At 41.8% G+C, this 17513-nt stretch overlaps 1 protein-coding gene across 1 annotated transcript in view; it reads right to left on the minus strand.

The window, feature by feature from the left end:
- Positions 1-17513, minus strand: part of LOC146563672 (zinc finger protein 236) — a 54735-nt gene that overhangs the window by 1820 nt on the left and 35402 nt on the right. Inside the window, exons 23-31 of the mRNA XM_085290912.1 lie at positions 16958-17103; positions 16326-16557; positions 16046-16231; positions 15008-15166; positions 12319-12476; positions 12043-12171; positions 11731-11919; positions 9612-9741; positions 5903-6076 (exon numbers count right to left, since the gene is read on the minus strand). Of these exons, the coding sequence (XP_085147038.1) occupies positions 5903-6076; positions 9612-9741; positions 11731-11919; positions 12043-12171; positions 12319-12476; positions 15008-15166; positions 16046-16231; positions 16326-16557; positions 16958-17103 (1503 nt within the window). The remainder of the gene's footprint in view (positions 1-5902; positions 6077-9611; positions 9742-11730; positions 11920-12042; positions 12172-12318; positions 12477-15007; positions 15167-16045; positions 16232-16325; positions 16558-16957; positions 17104-17513) is intronic.

Genomic DNA, 17513 nt, shown 5'->3' on the forward strand with positions numbered 1-17513 from the left:
ATTCTTTGAAGCAGACACATGACTCGAATAGCAAAGAGACAAATTTTTCCATTTTTTTCCTGAACATTTTAACCTTGCTGATGAGCCTGCAGTTGCGTGAAGTCACAGATGGAATACTAGGAAGTATTCATATTAAAATATATAATATAGCTTTCTGCTTTAAAAGCTCTTTTTGAATTTTTCAATTTCACAATGACAAAATGTATTAAGAGCAAAAAGAAAAGGCTGTCAGATCATATCGAGGCTGTCAGGAGTGTTTCTGCCCTTATTCCTCACTGAAACAATGCTCAAGTCTGACTGAAAAGTGTTGAAATGAAAAATGAAAAGAATAAAAAAGATTAAAAGATTTTTTTGGGAGGGGGGTGTCCTTCATCTCTTGTGGTTTTACAAAGAATAAAGTAAAAGTTTTCTAAAGGGGTCATGAGAAAAATACTCAAAGTCCTTGTGCCCATCATACATTTTGAGATGACTTTGAAAAGACAAGTCTGTCACCTTCTTACATCTTGCAACATGTCGATGGACAAAGACTTGATAACTTTGCAACGTGTGGGGATCTTGCAGGGTCATGAATGTAGACATTATGTTTCCAGCCAGACTTTTTTTTATGTTATAAAATAGTCTTGAGCAATAGTTTGCCAGGCTTTCTGAAGGTCTTTCCAAGTTAGGCACTTAACACTTCCATCCATCCATCCATCTTCTTCTGCTGCTTATCCGGGACCAGGTCACAGGGGCAGCAGCCTAAGTAGAGAAGCCCAGACCTCCCTTTACCCGGCCACCTGCTTTAGCTTGGGAACACTAAATGGGTTCCCAGGCCAGCCGAGAGATATAATCTCTCCAGCGTGTCCTGGGTCTGCGCTGGGGCCTCCTCCCAGTTGGACATGCCTGGAACACCTCACCCAGGAGACGCCCAGGAGGCATCCTTGTCAGATGCCCCAACCACCTCAACTGGCTCCTTTCGATGTGAAGGAGCAGGAGCTCTAGTCTGAACCCCTCCCGGATGGCCACCACCTCATCCTATCTCTAAGGGAGAATACAGCCACCCCTCTGAGGTAGCCTATTTCTGCCGCATGTATCTGCAATCTCGTTCTTTCAGTCACTACCCAAAGCTCATGACCATAGGTGAGGGTAGGAACATAGATCGAACAGAGGGGACCATGGCCTCAGATTTGGAGATGCTAATTCTCATTCCCAGCGCTTCACACTCAGCTGCGACTGTTCCAGTGCGAGTTGGAACTTAATACTGATCTATGAATTATTCAAGCTTAAAAAAGGCACCTAACTCTTGGGAAGAACCAGTGTTGTGCCGACACACAAAGAGGAGACAGTGTCGCTACTAGAATTTTATTAAATTACTGATTTTTGTCTTTTCATCGTGCAAACCTTCCTCAGTCCATAATCGGTGGCCTTAAACTTCCTAATGCCAAGTGTCTGTGTTAATAAATCTTCCTTATTAACACAGACTGCTCTCGTCTTGCCTTTCTCTTGTGCGTGTCATGTGGTGAATATAAGCACTCCAAACAGCACCATGACAACCTTTCTCTCTTTAAATAGATTAAGGAACTTAAGGACCATTTGATGTAAAGTGGTCATTAAACTGAGTCTATTAACAAGATTCCTGTGGGTCAGGTCTAAAATGAAAATCAAAGAAAATGAATCCATATTTTTAGACATTTTTCTGTGGTTATACGATCTGGATACAGTGTGTTTAAGACTGAAGAAAACAAATATTTTCTAATGAGATGAACGTTTTGTCATTTTTAAATCTGTTTAATGGTTTAATTCATTCACTCAGTGTTGTTCCTTTGTATTCATCATCCCTTTATTCAGGCTAAGGTTAAAGAATTACATGTGTTAGTGAGTTAATTGATCCATTCATGCATGTTAACATTTGCTTATATTAAACAATCAGGTTATAATTGATTATAAACCAGTGGGGACGACAGTGGCTCAGGGGGTTGGGAAGCGCATCTGTAACCGGAAGGTCGCCGGTTTGTTCCCCGGGCTCTCTCAAATTCAAATTTATTTGTCACGTACACAGTCATACACAGTACGATATGCAGTGAAATGCTTAGACAACTGCTCGTGACCTACAGAAAAAAAAAAGGAAAAGGCTATGAATAAGATAGGAAATAAATATGAAAAATTAAAAAGGGTAAATTTAACTAGGAAGGAATAAAATATAAAAAAATTAAGGTTAAAAATGAAATAACTGTACAACACAAATTAGAATGAAGGGTAAATTTAACTGGGAAAGAATAAGATAAAATATATAAATTAAAGTTGAAAATAAAATAACTGTACAACAAAATACACAATACACAGTATAGAAATATATAAAAATGTATGAAGAAATATATATACACACACACACACACACACACACATACACAATAACAGCAGCTGTACAAGTATTAACTGGAAATGAAGAATATAGTGCCCAGTGTTGTACAATCCACATTATGTCTTGTGCAGTGCAAATATGCTTAAAGTCATTTAAGTGATGAAGTGAAAACAAAGTCCAGAAAGTCCAGTGTGTGTGTGTGTGTAAGAACTATATGTGTGGGTCAGTACTGTGTGGTGGTGTGATTGAGAGACCGTATCGCCTGCGGGAAGAAGCTCCTCCTCAGTCTCTCTTTGTTGGTCTTCAGGGAGCGGAATCGCTTTCCTGACCTCAACAGAGAGAACAGTCTGTTGTTGGGGTGGCTGAGGTCCTTCACGATCTTCCTGGCCTTGGTCCAGCACCGCCTGCTGTAGATTGAGTGCAGGTCAGGGAGCTCGGAGCGGATGGTGCGCTCAGCTGAGCACAACCCTCTGTAGAGCTCGTCTGTCCTGCATGGTGCTGTTCCCGAACCAGGTTAAGATGTTTCCCGTCAGGATGCTCTCTATGGTGCACGAGTAAAAGTTCCTGAGCACCTTGGAGGGCAGTTGGAAGTCTCTCAAGCGTCTGAGGTGGTAGAGACGCTGTCGGGCCTTTTTCATCACGGTGTTGATGTGACAGGACCATGACAGGTCCTGCGTGATGTGAACTCCGAGGTATTTGAAGCTGTCCACTCTCTCCACTGGGCACTCGTTGATGACGGGGGTCTGGTAGTTCCTCTCCTGCTTAGTGCTGAAGTCCACTATCAGCTCCTTTGTCTTACTGACGTTTAGAAGGAGGTTGTTCCTCTGTCCTGGTCGTTGTGTCCTTGGGCAAGACACTTCACCTACCTCCTACTGGTGATAGCCAGAGGGGCCGATGGCGCGATATGGCAGAAGCGGTGGCAGAAGCGAGGCTTCTGCCCCAGGGCAGCTGTGGCTGCAACTGTAGCTGCCTCCACCAGTGTGTGAATGTGAGAGTAAATGAATAGTGGAATTGTAAAGCACTTTAGGTGCCTTGAAAAGCGCTATATAAATGCAATCCATTATATTATTATTATTATTATTATTATTATTATTATTATTATTATTATTATTATTATTATTATTATTACTACTACTAAACCCCGTATTTGACAAACTTAAGTTCACTAAAGACCTCTAAATTCCAGTGTACTGATACAGCTGGCTCATGATATGAGATAGGTAGACAAATAAAAGCTCCAAGATTTACTGGCCACCTGGAAAATAGTGGTTAGGACATTGGAGATGAATCTCAGCTTGAAAAACCAAGAAGATGTGCTGAAGACAGTATACTGCTTGAAAACTGTCACTTTACTCAAATGTTTGTACCTTGATCACATGGTCCCACACAAGCGTCTAACCGTTCTTGTACAAGATGTTGATGAAAAGCTTATAAAAAACCCTCATTGAGAAGCCAGGCCGCTAACACAAAGAAGAGCAGGTGGCTGCGTTTTGAATCACACATTAATATTCTGCCCTGTCGTTGTGATTTGCACACGCTGTGTCTGTAAGTTGAAAACACAGTTTTCAAGTGCGTGGACACGGCTGCTTTGTGTCTTATCTGCACTGTAGCAAGAATCAGTCACGCATTTCATGCTGCGTGACTTTGTTGTTTTCTGAAAATATGAGACATTAGTCAACCTCAAAACATATTCTTTTAATTTCGGCATGTCTTTAAGATTTGGATAACTATAAAAGTAAAAAAACAACTTTGAAAAAGACACTTGGTTTTCTTTATTCAGCCAGAGGGTACAGAGCAGGAACCTTTTGCGGAGCTGGATTTCAAGTTAAATAAGCTGTTCTGTTAAACAGATCTGACAGCTCTGTTCTCCTCCTCAGGCCCTCCTCAGTATGTACCGCTCAGGTTCCCAGAACAGCGAACACTGTGTATGTGTCCAAGGTTAAACAAAAGAGGGTCTTGGGTAGGGATGGGTATCGAAACCCGGTTCTTGTTGAGAACCGGTTCCCACTGTTTCAATTCCTTGGAATCGTTTGCCATTTTTGCAAACGATTCCCTTATCGATTCCAGTCGCCCCGAATGACGTCACCACGTTGCGGAGCGTCATTTACCCAGCAGGAAACACGGCGCCAGTGGCTCAAATGCTCAAAAGCTTGGTTATACTTTACGAGAACGGATGACAACAGGGCAACTTGCAATACTTGCAAAGTAGATATTTCATTTAAGGGAGGAAACACTACGAATATGCAAAAGCATTTGCTCACAAAACACGTGATGACCTTAAATGAATGTCGTGTTTTTAATTCCGCTCCGGACTCGTGAATCTCAACCCAGCAGCAGCGGTAACGTTTGCACGTCCTCTCCCGTTAATGCGGCAGGTAAATAATCAGCTAACAGTGCATATTATGTTAGCGCGATCTGCCTTATTACAAAACCTGCCATTACTGTGCATTTAGGTGACCGTGATGAGAGAGACAGACAGAGTCTGGCTCAGATGCTGGCAGTTCTCACTGCAGTCTACCGGTAGCGTCTCCTTTCAGGCCAGGATAGACGAATGTCACCGAGCAGTGACTAAGTTTGTGGTCAAAGGCTTGCACCCATTTGCCACAGCAGATGCCCCCGATTTCACTTTGGTAAGTGAATGTGTTTAATTGTAGGCAGGGACATTACTGGATATTCTTGTGTAATTGCTACAGAATAATTTATGTTACACTTTGTTATTGCTACAGGAGAATATTTATTTTATTATTTTACATATCCATTTTTTTTCCTGGGGACCCTGTGACACCCCATTGAAGAGCCGTAGGCTGGATCTCTTAAGATCTCACTGTTGGGTTTGTAAGGCCATGTTACTCCTAAATTTCTATCTTGTTCAAAGAGAAGATAAAACAAAGTTCTAAGCTAATCGACCATTAGAATCGACATGCTAATCAACATGTTCTCCTTTTTTAAAAATAAGAATCGATAAGAGAATCGATAAAGAATCGAATCGTTAAACAGAATCGAAAATGGAATCGGAATCGTTAAAATCTTATCAATACTCATCCCTAGTCTTGGGGTAAACTTTGAAAGACAATAAATTAACATTCATGTCAATGATAGATATCAAAGTGGAGGCTTCTGGGAACAGCTGATGGACCACTCAGCAAAGCTCCCCTGCTGTGAAGCTTCACCAAGCCTGCAAGATGAAGGCGACTGCACATGTGTGTGTGTGTTTGATGAGACTGAGTGTTGGCATTCTAACAACTCATTCTTAATGAGAAGGATCATGAAGTGAAGCCCCACAGATACTACATGCGAGGATGAGAGATGGTGTGTGTTTTTTCTAATGGGGACAGCCTGTAGTGCTTTTCAATCATTTAAGCGCTCAGAGACACCTTTTAATGTTCACCATTCCCACCGTGTAGGAAATGTAACCTTGACACTAAGAGACACAAAGACTTTTTTGTGACGCGCTAAATTCCTCAATGACCTTGGAAACATTTTTTTTCTGACTGAAAGAGAATCTAACAGGAGAGAGATGCGGGTTTTTTTCTAATTAGTGCCGTGACACCCGGCGCTTACCGTAGCCGTGCGATCTCTTCATGTGATGCTTCATGTTGCTTTTCTGGGTGAATCTGATGTTGCACACCTCACACTTGAATGGCTTCTTTCCAGTGTGTTTGACCATGTGGACCTGCAGAGCGCTCTTCTGGTTGAAGGCCTTGTCACACTGAGTGCACTTGAAAGGCCGCTCACCTGCAGTAACACACAGGCCCACAGTTTAATCAGTATCAACAGATGCTACCCCAATATGTTCAAAAACTCACACATACTGTGTACATTCTTAGTAAAGATTCTCCTCTGATTCACAAACAGCTGAACAAAACGCTCCCATTGATGGATAATGATATAAGGATTTTATTCCTGTAAATAAGCAGCTGTGAAGTGAACTGCATTGTGCACAAACTGCTTTCACAAGCTATGTTATTAACAAAAGTGTACTACAATCTGAGTAGGAAACAAAAGCCACACAAATCCTGACATGTTTCCTCTTGTGAGTAATTTCTAGGTGTCGAAATTAAACTGCCATAACCCGCTGCGTCCTTGATGAGGGTGCTGAAAGGTCACTGTTACTGTAGGAGTGTGCATTTAGAGGTGGTGATTTTCTGGTTTCATTAAGGAGAGATGGTGAACCTAAAGCAAGTGTTTTTAATGCTGCAGTCTCCTGCAGTTCAGTTACTGGGATCTAAAATGCAGACCCTTCAGTACGCCAGATGTAAGAAAACTCTTCACGTATTAATGCCGTGTCCTGCTGAAACAAACAAATCAGCATCCAGCTGAGCCGAAGCAGCTGGATGCTATTGTGATAATGGCCATGTAAAGAAATCATATTCTTTTTCCCCTCAAGACACAATTTATTTCACATCTTCTGACACACAGGCAAAGCAACTATGCCTACATTGTTTATGCTTAAGCTACAACTCTTTGCACTAACTTGCTGTACAAAACTAACCAAAGAAACAGCTCCTATTCCTAAGGAATTCAGGGCTACACAACCAGAGTCGCTTCTCCTCAAACATTTTTCATTTCAGGGCCTGTCACGTCTGTTAAGCTAGGCATGAGATAACAAGCAGTGACAAACGTCAGTCGTAAGCTGGGAGCAAAGGGGAAGTGGAACATTTCTGGGGGGTTTTCTGCTAAAAGATAAAGCATAACAAACCCCGCAGCACAAAATTATGAGCTAACCCAGCAGAGAGAGATCCAATGAAAGATAGGACAGAAATATGTTTTTTATGTGCTTATAAACTTTGCATAAGTTTTTGAATTAGTGAGCCTGAAAGGGGAAGATTGTAGCTGCTTAATATGACACACACTGCTTGAAATCCCACTTTTTTTCAATAATCATATTATTAGTCTCAACAAAGGAGTTAATGTACGAGGGTAATCCCAAAAGTAAGGTCTCCTATTGTTTTAGAAATACAAACAACCGTGTATTTATGACGGGCGACTTGTGGACGCGCGGTGTCGTGGAGAATGCTTACGCCCTTGCTCAGTATTCCTGTTCTCCAGTTCTGAAATGCCCGTCTGAGTTTTTCCAGTGTTTCACAGTACCTGTCAGCATCGCCACAGCCCTCCACGCTGTGCTGAGTCACCTAGAGCAGTGGCAGAACTACGTCCGAATGTTCTTCGTGGACTACAGCTCAGCCTTTAATACAATCATCCCGGACAGCCTCATCACCAAACTGGTCACTCTTGGCCTCCCTCCTTTCACATGTGCCTGGATAAAGGACTTTCTCACAAACCGGCCCCAGACTGTAAGACTCGGCCCTCATCTCTCCTTCACTCGCACACTGAGCACCAGCTCCCCACAGGGCTGTGTGCTGAGCCCCCTCCTGTATTCTCTCTACACCCACGACTGCAGTTCGACCCACAACAACACTCTCATCATCAAGTTTGCAGATGACACCACGGTAGTCGGACTCATCTCAAAGGGAGACGAGGCAGAGTACAGAGAGGAAGTCCTGAAGCTGGCAGCATGGTGTTCAGAAAACAACCTGGCACTGAACACTAAGAAAACCAAAGAGCTCATTGTTGACTTCAGGAGACACAGCACTGACTTGGCCCCCCTTTACATCAATGGGGAGTGTGTGGAGAGGGTCCACACCTTCCGGTTCCTTGGTGTCCTCATCTCTGCTGACATCTCCTGGACAGACAATATCTCAGCGGTCGTCAAGAGGGCCCAACAGCGGCTGCACTTCCTGAGAGTCCACAGGAAGTACAAGCTGAACTCCAACCTGCTGCTGACCTTTTACCGCTCGTCCATTGAGAGCCTGCTAACCTACTGCATCACGGTATGGTACGGCAGCTGCACCAAGGCGGATAGAGTGAGGCTTCAGAGTGTGGTCAAGACAGCACAGAAGATGATCGGCTGCCCTCTCCCCTCCCTGATGGACATTTATTCCTCCCGCAGCCTCAGCAGAGCAGCAAACATTATCAAGGACAGCTCCCACCCTGGTTTCAACATGTTCAGCCTGCGCTACAGGTGCATCAGCACAAAAACCCACAGACTCAAAAACAGTTTCTTTCCCAAAGCCATAACTGACCCCCCCCCCCCAATTTTTTTCTTCCCACTTCCTCTATGGACCACCACTGTGCAATACCAATCCTATGGGCAATAACTCAACTGTATATACACAACACTATTTATTACATATTACTTTTTTTTTTTTTAAAAAAACGGCCTGTACTACAACCCAGTGACTACAACATGTTGCCAAGGTTGAAAGAACATTTGTCCGGAAGGCGATTCTGCTACAGTGGCAGCAAGCGGGTATGACATGGGTATTATAAAACTGCCACAGCGTTTAAAAATCGACCAAAATGGCGATTATGTCGAAAAATAAATAAGTCTTCAAGCTTTGAAATGATGTTAATATTAAAGAAAATACACGGTCGTTTGTATTTCTGTCACGGTCTGCAGAGGCAGGTCGTGCGGTGGTGTGTGTAATGGACCCAGGAGCATACACAAGTGAGTAGACGGGAGTGAGTTTAACAGAAAGCGAGCCTTTAATATGACTGAAGACCAGGAATACAAACACAGCAGGGGTAGCGTGGCTAAACTATAACTAAACTGGGAAAACTAATACTGTGACAAACTAAGAGAACTCTGAGACGAAGATGATCACAAAAGACTGATCGTGAAAACATGGGGGTGAGAACACAGACGACGCGACACAGACTGTACGAAACACAGAGACTAAATACACATGAGGGAAGATCAGGGGAAGTGGATGCACACGGGGAACACAGGTGACACTGATAATCATAACAAGACACGGCAGGAGTGAACGTAACACTGATGGGAGATGGGCAAAGTAAAGCAGGAAGTACACAGAGGTTCAAACAGGAGGAGAGAGAGCACGGGGAGAACGCAGACATAACGGGCTGGGGAAAACATAGAATAAAGCACAAAGAGAGACGAGGGCTCATAAATACACAGAGGGGCACACAGGGGGTAAGAGTCACGAAGGGAAAACACATAAGGAACAACGTAACAGATCAACCCAGGAAGCATGGCCTAAATAAAGAACAAAATACAAAAATACATGAAAACTAAGAATACTGGGCCCACATGGCCCAGGACCATGACAATTTCTAAAACAATAGCAGACTCTTTCCTCTTATCTACCACCCCTCCTCTGAACATTTCCAAACCATCTCAGCCTTTTACATCTACTGTCAGATTAGGGTTTGGGATTTTAAACTATAATGAACGACAGTGTTTTGTCACCTGTGTGCGTTCGATTGTGTCTCTCCAGCTGACTGCGCTTGGCGAAGGCTTTTACGCAGGAGGAACAACTGAAGACTCTGGGCTTCTGGGAGCTGGGTGACGGGCCCGGCTGGTGCACTCGTTTATGTTCCTGCAGATAAAATGAGTTTACAGTTACAGTCTAACTCTGTCCTCAGCAGACAGGCGCTCACAGCATCAGTGCGAAAAACCTGCACAAATATTTGTATTTCATCATTTGTATTTGTATTCCTCAAAGAAATTAGCAGCATCCTTTGACCTTGTCACAGAGAATTAGGGCTGCTTTGACAACACAAGGAGATTAATTACACCCAGTATTAATATACTGCCAGGTCTCTCTTGGAAATGAGATTTTTAATCTCAATGAGATTTTTACCTGGATAAATAAAGGATTAATAAAAATATGCTCATCTCAGTAAATGTTTATTAAGATCAGTGTTGATCAGGAGTACTGATCTCAATGACATAAATCTATGTAAGGTAGTCATCGTTTCTGAATTACTGAAGATATATTACCTCTCACATTTCTGTGCTCCACGTTCTATTTATATATTACTATTATCAGACAACATTTTAAGCTAGTTTTAGTACCGTGGTAGTGCTTTTTTGTATTATCAAGGAAATCTAACACTACTTATGCTAACACTTTGTACTCAGTTTTCCAAGTAACCAACACTGACCAGCTATTACATCCTAGCTGTACAAATGCTAAACTCTAATGAAGTAGAAGTCAATAGTGCAGCCCTCTGAATATTCATACATGTAGCAAATGAAATTCGAGGCTATCACGATACTGGGTTGCAAGTACACTACATTGCTGATATGAAAAATAATGTTTGGAGGAACATTTTGTTCACTGTGGCTCTAACAGTTAAGCAGTGACACTTTTATTCTGTGACTATCTAGTATCATAGCAACAAAAGTAAAAGAGCTGACAAAAAACACACTATGGTGTACACTGAATAACTGATAGGGTGATTTTGTTGCATCTGGCGTGAGCTAGGCTAGTCAGTCTCCCATTTCTACACTGTAAGCTATCCTGGCTGTAGATTTATCTCTGATATACACACAAAAGACACCTCCTTAACTTTTGGCAAAAAAGGCAGTGAGTTATTATATATTAATTGAGGTAAATATTCTATTGCAGCTTAAAAAGCTCCAGTGATTTATGACAGTGGACTACTGTACAATTGTACCACATTATTAATGTATCTGTATTCCTGATATTTCCGGAGGAATTTGCTTTGAAGCAAAAACGGATTGGGTATTCTGTAAGTGTGCAGTTAATTTTTTCAGTATATTATGAAGCTAAAGTTTTTGGATGTCTGGCTGTAATTAAAAAAGCCAAATCATTATCTGGGGTCCAACAGGAAAAATGAAAAATAACTGCAGGACTAATTCATTTTAAAAAACCCGTCAACATCCAACTTCTGGTTGTAGACTAATAAAGAGTCTCAGGGATGTGGAAAAAGGTCAGCCGCTCTCTGTGTGACAGCAATTAATCTCCACCGCACTACATTCATGGGAGACAGTTACTGTTCAACGCACTGGGGCACATTTACAGAAAAAAAAGGGCTTTCACTTTGTGGCCTTTGAGAAGAAAGACGAAAAATAGCAGGAAGAGGGCTTGAGTACAGAGCTGTGTCTTCCTTCTCCCTGGCATTTGTGTGCTTGACTGTGAAGAGGGTCAGTGGCAAAGAGAAGCATGCACGCTCCTTCACAGTCTGATTGCTTTGTTGTGTAGTTAAAAGTGACAGGGACTGCAACTTGAAGATTTACCCGTACACAGGCTGTGCTGTATTGAGTTTTTTGATGCATTAAAATGTGAAGCTACTTTTCTTACAGTCTTCAAATCTATAACTTTCACACCTAAGGTAGAGGCACTGACTAATAAAAATAAAATAAAAAAACAAACCGTGCCATGCAAGTTGACATACTGCTTTAATAAAACCTAAAGAGGGTCATTTATCATTTCTATGTCTTTATATAAAAAGCAGGGTTTTTTTCCTGTATTCCAATAGCTGGATGATTTAGATAAATGCTCTCAGCAGCTTAGATTTAAAACAATTTTTCAACAGGCTGTGTCTGTATAAGTTCTTACTTTCAGGTGTGTAGCTCGCTTGAAGGCCTTTCTACAGAGGCTGCAGACATGACAGCGGTCCTTGCCGTGAGCCTGTCTGCAGTGACGTCGCAGTGTATTGGCATTCTGGCACACTTGATTACAGTAGAAACACTGATTTCGGTTATCAGTATCCACCTGGAGCTCTTTCCCACCCTTATCAGTGGAAATCTGAAGCACGCACAAAGACAAAGAGCTTACAATGCATAATGGTGATGGTATAAACATCAGCTGACAGGCACTCTTTGAGCTCTTCCCCTGGATTGGTGAAGCAAGCAAAACAAATATACTTACAGTATACCCATTGTCTGTTGCTCCATTTGCGGACTGGGACTGGTGGCTAACCAGTATGACCTGCTGGCCTGTGGTCCCTGGCTGTCCTGTTAGGCCAGAATCATTCAGTACTGCAGGGAAAGTCTGACCCTAAAAAACAAAATATACATTGAAAAAGCGCTTCATGGCATAACTCATGTCTGACACATTTTGATTGTCATGTTAAATTAGTAATAATGCAAAATAGCAGCTACTACAGTCTGTAAATTGTGCTGGACATTTGGGTTTTTTTTATACCTGTGTATTGAGGTTTAAGGTGACGCCATCCAGCATGCCCTGAGCATCTGCAAGGGTTAGTGTGACGCTGCCATCACTGGCCACAGTTCCTGGTGACATCACTAGGCTCTGGGAGGCAGCAGTGTGAGACAGGGTGGTGCTTGGTGGCAGACTGGTGACTGACAGGAGAGAGTGGTTAAAAGGTTAATACCCAGCTGGTTTATGCCACCAGCAACTGTGCGCAAAATGCAGACATACAAAGAAACTGTGTTTAAATGAACATTATCCTCTTAGACACAACAGACCTGGATGCCATAAAAAAAGCTCATTTTTCACTTATCCACAAAACCTTTTTGCAATATTAGTGTCTCCATTGGTGTAGTGGTTAACAAATGTTCTTGGCAAATGAAGGGTCACTGGTTCAATTACAGACAAAAATCCCCTTTGGGGTTACGTCAGGGAGAGAATCCGGCGTAAAACTCTGGCTGTCTGTGACAACGGAAAGCTGCAGTTTTAGCCCACTTACATTCACTAACCTCGCCTCTCATACTGCCTTATCAGAGCAGTTTTCATTTCCTGTTGGGTCTATGAAATCATATCTCTGGCTGGCCAGAATGAAGGATAATTTCACTCCACGTTTTAAAGAACAGTCTTTTGACAAGTATCCTCTCACACAAATCTGGGACACCTGAGACAGATGAGGGTTTGGGCTGGCAACCACAGCTCTTTTGGTGCTTTGCTCTCTGACTGAAACTAACACTGGCAGATTCATTAGGTTTGGGAGGATATTGCATTAGAGACGCACAAAACTAGACAATATTTGGTTTGAATAAAAATACAGTTTCTCAGTCAAATCACGGGTTGGACCGTGTCTGCAGACAGAGTGACAGGAAGGTTTTAGCCAAAGCAACAAAATCAAAGATGCTCTGTGTGTCTCAGAGAAGCTGTGGGAACATTATTATTATTATTTTTCTTTCCACTTGAGTTAAGTGGAAGGTAATGAAGAGATATAGATGAGACTGAAAATTTGATTAGGCTTCTAGGTGACCAGCTCTCTGACAGACTGGACTTCATAACTATAAAGTAGTTATTCAAGCTTCCAGAAGTTGTATTAAAGTATGCTGATAAACTGCTAATTCAGTTTGATAATATGTTTAAATTGTACTGCTTGTCCTATTTTACATGGAGGTGAACAGGGGTGAGTCTAAACCAGTATGTACTGGACCATATTTATTTCAAGGCTTTCATTTTTACATTTTATTTTATTTTTCTACCTTTTTCAGATCAAAGCCAGTAAAACCCCACTGACCTCAGCGTTGTTAGGTTTTAAAGGCACAAACTCACTCATTCAGTTGTACACTTGAACTTGCACAGCATAAAAACTCACAGATACAAACGCCACAAAAATCTTCACTTTCAGAACTCTTTTTACCTCCTACTAATGTCAGAAATCTTTCCAAAATAACAAAATTAAGATAAATGTTTATGCCTTTGTTTATATTGCATATATATCTTTTTTATTTGACTTGAGAGTATTTATATATTTTTGCATTTAATATAATATTTTCTTTAAAAATATATATAAACAGGGTCACGGGGTTAAGCTGTTTTTCTTTTTTTTGACAGATGCTGTATGCACTGTAAAACACTGGAATTTCTAACATGGAAACCAATGAGCAGCTCATTTTGAAAGACCTGTAATTTTTTTTCTCTTTCGAATATTTACTAATGCTTATTAAGAAGACAAAAGTATTTATTATCAAATTAGTCATTCAGTCAAAGTAACAATCGATAGCTGCAACCCTAAAATCAGACATAAGTGGGTAGCTAAAGAAAGAGGTGTTAACCATCTGTCAAAATTAGCTGCTAGCATTCGAATTGAGGGGTTCCAAAACACTTGAATCCAGCAGCATTGACAGTCAATTGCAACAATTGACGAGCCTGCTTTAGCTTTTTGTCTGGAGAAAAAATAAAAAAAATAAAAACACAACCCTGAGTTGCAATTTTTCTGGCACGCTCCCTGTTAGAGAGCAGAAAAGTTCAAGCTTCATTTTTGTCATAGCAATTTTTTAATATCTCTTGAGTGATCTGGACATGGCAGACGATTAGGGTTTCTCAGGTTTGAAAATCTATCTGGCAGCTTTCCTCGTGCACTTTGATCTCTCCACAGTTGGGGGACCTCTCACAGTTTGTGCTGGTGAAGTAGAACCCTCTACTTCTAATAAAGTTTAGTTTCTCTGAAACCCAAAAGTCTTGTCATATTACAAAAAAAGTCAAAGGAAATCTGTTGGGATCCTGAACAAAATGTGAATGAAAACAAAATGTTGGCAGTTGCAAGTCATAAGAGGATGAACGAAAGAGTGCGTGCAGCAGCACAGAAGGGATGCTTCAGGGCTGAGAGAGTGTAAACAACGTGGAGGAAAAACATAACAGCCTTTATAGGAGTCTGATAAACAGGCATATCTTTTTCAGATCATGGAGAGCAACTGCAAGTCTGCAAATCATGCCAGCTACTGTAGTTTAGCTTTTGAAAAAACGGCTTTTGTGAAAGAAGGTGCAAGTCAAATTCAGGATCTTCTCTGGTCATGCATGTCTTTCATGACCAGGGCAATATTACATGCAGATGCATATTTGAAGTAAGCTGTAAAAATCGTTTGGAAAGAATGCAACTCTCTTATCACACGCGGTTAGAAGACGGGTATAGTCTTACCAGCATTTCCAGTATTGGCGGGGCTTTGAGGTAGCAGGTGGTCATTGGTGATGGTCAGAGTTGCACTGGTGGTTTGGCCGTTTAGCGGTGACGCTAGCCTGATGCTGCCGTTCATCTCAGCGGCACTGGGATTGTTTGGCTGGGGGAGCAGATCCTGACCTGCAATTGTATTGTAGAACATGAGCTTTAATTATTTTCATGAGGTTATTTGCTTCTATTATAAAGATGCTAAGTGTTTTCTGAAATGTAGTTCATATTTTGAAGGGTGGTCAAACGCAAACAAAGTAACAAAGTAAGATTCAAACAAAGTAACTCAACAAAATTCCTTCAGGGTTAATTGAATTAGGTTTTACACATGATTAATATGCCATGCAATGCCACATACGGTGTAGTTTAATAAGTGCTTAACTTTTATTAACCAAACATATTGTCACACTAAAATAAGAAGAATATGACTGATAACATTTTTCTCTCTTAAGACGATGTATTTCCACCCCAATAATTTCTGCTGCCTGGGCAGGAAAAAATCTTATTTTTGATGGAACTACACTTATTCATAAATAAAAAACTTAAAATGAGAATAGCGTCTTAAAGCTTTAATCTGAAAGACTGCAATCACGATACAATAAGTCAGAGAGCTGAAATGAAAGAGAGATTGAGCTGAGCTGAGTAGACTTAGCAGGCTTAGTGATACAGCTACATCCCTCCTTCACATTGTTGATGCAATGAACTTTAAATCCCCAGATGATACAGCCAAATGGGTGATGCTGATGGTGTATACAAAAGCTGAAAAATGGCCTCTAATAGAGTGTCTTTAGATCTGGGTTTGTGAAATGGCTCTGAGTTATTATTGGCTTCATTTTTTCCTCTTTGCCTGCTAGTGTGTTTGCCTGAGTGAGAAAATCAATAGTGATAGTTGAGAGCTTTTTTTAAATTATTATTTTCCCATGTTTGTTATCAATAGCCCCTTTCTGCCTTTACTAAAAAACATGTTCAGCAGAGCTGTGTATTTTTGGTATTTGATATTTTTGTTTCTACCTGATATGGTGAGGGTGATCTCCTGAGGATTTCCTCCTGCTGTGCCAGAACCAGCAGCTGAAGCCTGGACTTGGGCGAGAGCTTGTGTCAGGCTGGAGTTGTTGATGGTCAGGGTGATCTCCTGACCGCTGTTGCCACCTGCCACTAGCGCAGAGCTGCCCATGACATTGCTTAGGTCCTGAGAACCTGCACAACCCACAGCAACATAACACAGATGGTGACCTCCTAGTACAATGTGGCCACTCTGTATGTTTTTTTCACTTAGAGCTGTCATACATACTGGCAGCATCCTGCTCAGATAGTCCAGCCATTGTGACCTGCGCAGGTGTGATAGTGGAGGGCTGCAAGGCCAGGCTGGTCAGTGGGTGGATGACAACGTTGGCAGACACTGAGGTGTCAGTTGTAGACATGAGCTGGCTCCCTGAGTGGGAGACCAGACCTGTATCGACACTCAGGGGCTGCGAGAGGAGGCCGCCTTGCTGTAGAGTCTGCTGCAGGAGGGCGGGATCGATCTGAAAGGAGAGAGTATTACTTAACTTGAAAATGAAGGAGAGCATGTGTGGGGGAATCAGCAACAATGTTAGGATTTTCTTTTCTTTTACATTATGGAATAAAGTAATGATAAGATTTCCTTTCAATGCTTTTAAACATTTTCAAAGTTTTATGTATGACTTTGTTGACTGACACTGTTCTCATTCCTAGCTTGTATCACTATAGGATGTGCCTCCCTGTCGATTACTCAGAAGCATGACTGCCACCCTGCCACCACTCACCCTTCAATAGCTTACACTATTTCAATAACCATTACTCAAACACGTTTTCTTCGGAGCACATCTCAACCTACATTAGGCTGGCTAGACATGGATAGTAATATGGATAATAACACAGAGTTCGGCAGGGGTGATGTGTAACCTGTAGTGTGATGTTGTTGATGTTGCTGGTGTCGATGCCGGAGATCTGGACGTTGGGACACACCAGGTTGGCGGGCGTCAGCTGCAAGTGGATGCCGTCCAGCGTGGTAAGGCCATCTGGGAGCGACACGGTCAAGTCTCCTGCAGCTGAGGCACACACACAGACACAAACATATGTAAATGTTTGACAGGAGAGTAGCTATGTAATAATACAGGATTAGGACCACGCGACTATAATTAACGGTTAATGGATAACAGTTCTTAGCAGGAAAATGTGAGTTAAAAGTTTTCTATGTTTGGGGGGGGGGGGGGGGAGGAATCCTGAATACTCCACTGTCCTGCTCCAGGTGAAGGGTGGGAAAAGTAAATTTATATGTTGCCAGACTTCATCAATCTAATCGTTTAAACATTTTAGCGAATGTTTGACTGCAGTGCTGCATTTAGAAATCAGAGCTCCTCCAAAAACCCAATTAATAATCACAATGTCGTCCCTGCATCATTTGTTGTTTCCCTTTTCTTTTATTCGATCACTGTGAATGTTTGGAGATGCTTTGATA

The sequence above is a fragment of the Mchenga conophoros genome, linkage group LG11 (genome assembly GCF_057382185.1).
Source record: "Mchenga conophoros isolate Kocher_MC1m ecotype Shallow Benthic linkage group LG11, M_conophoros_male_GT1.1, whole genome shotgun sequence".
Lineage (NCBI taxonomy): Eukaryota > Metazoa > Chordata > Actinopteri > Cichliformes > Cichlidae > Mchenga > Mchenga conophoros.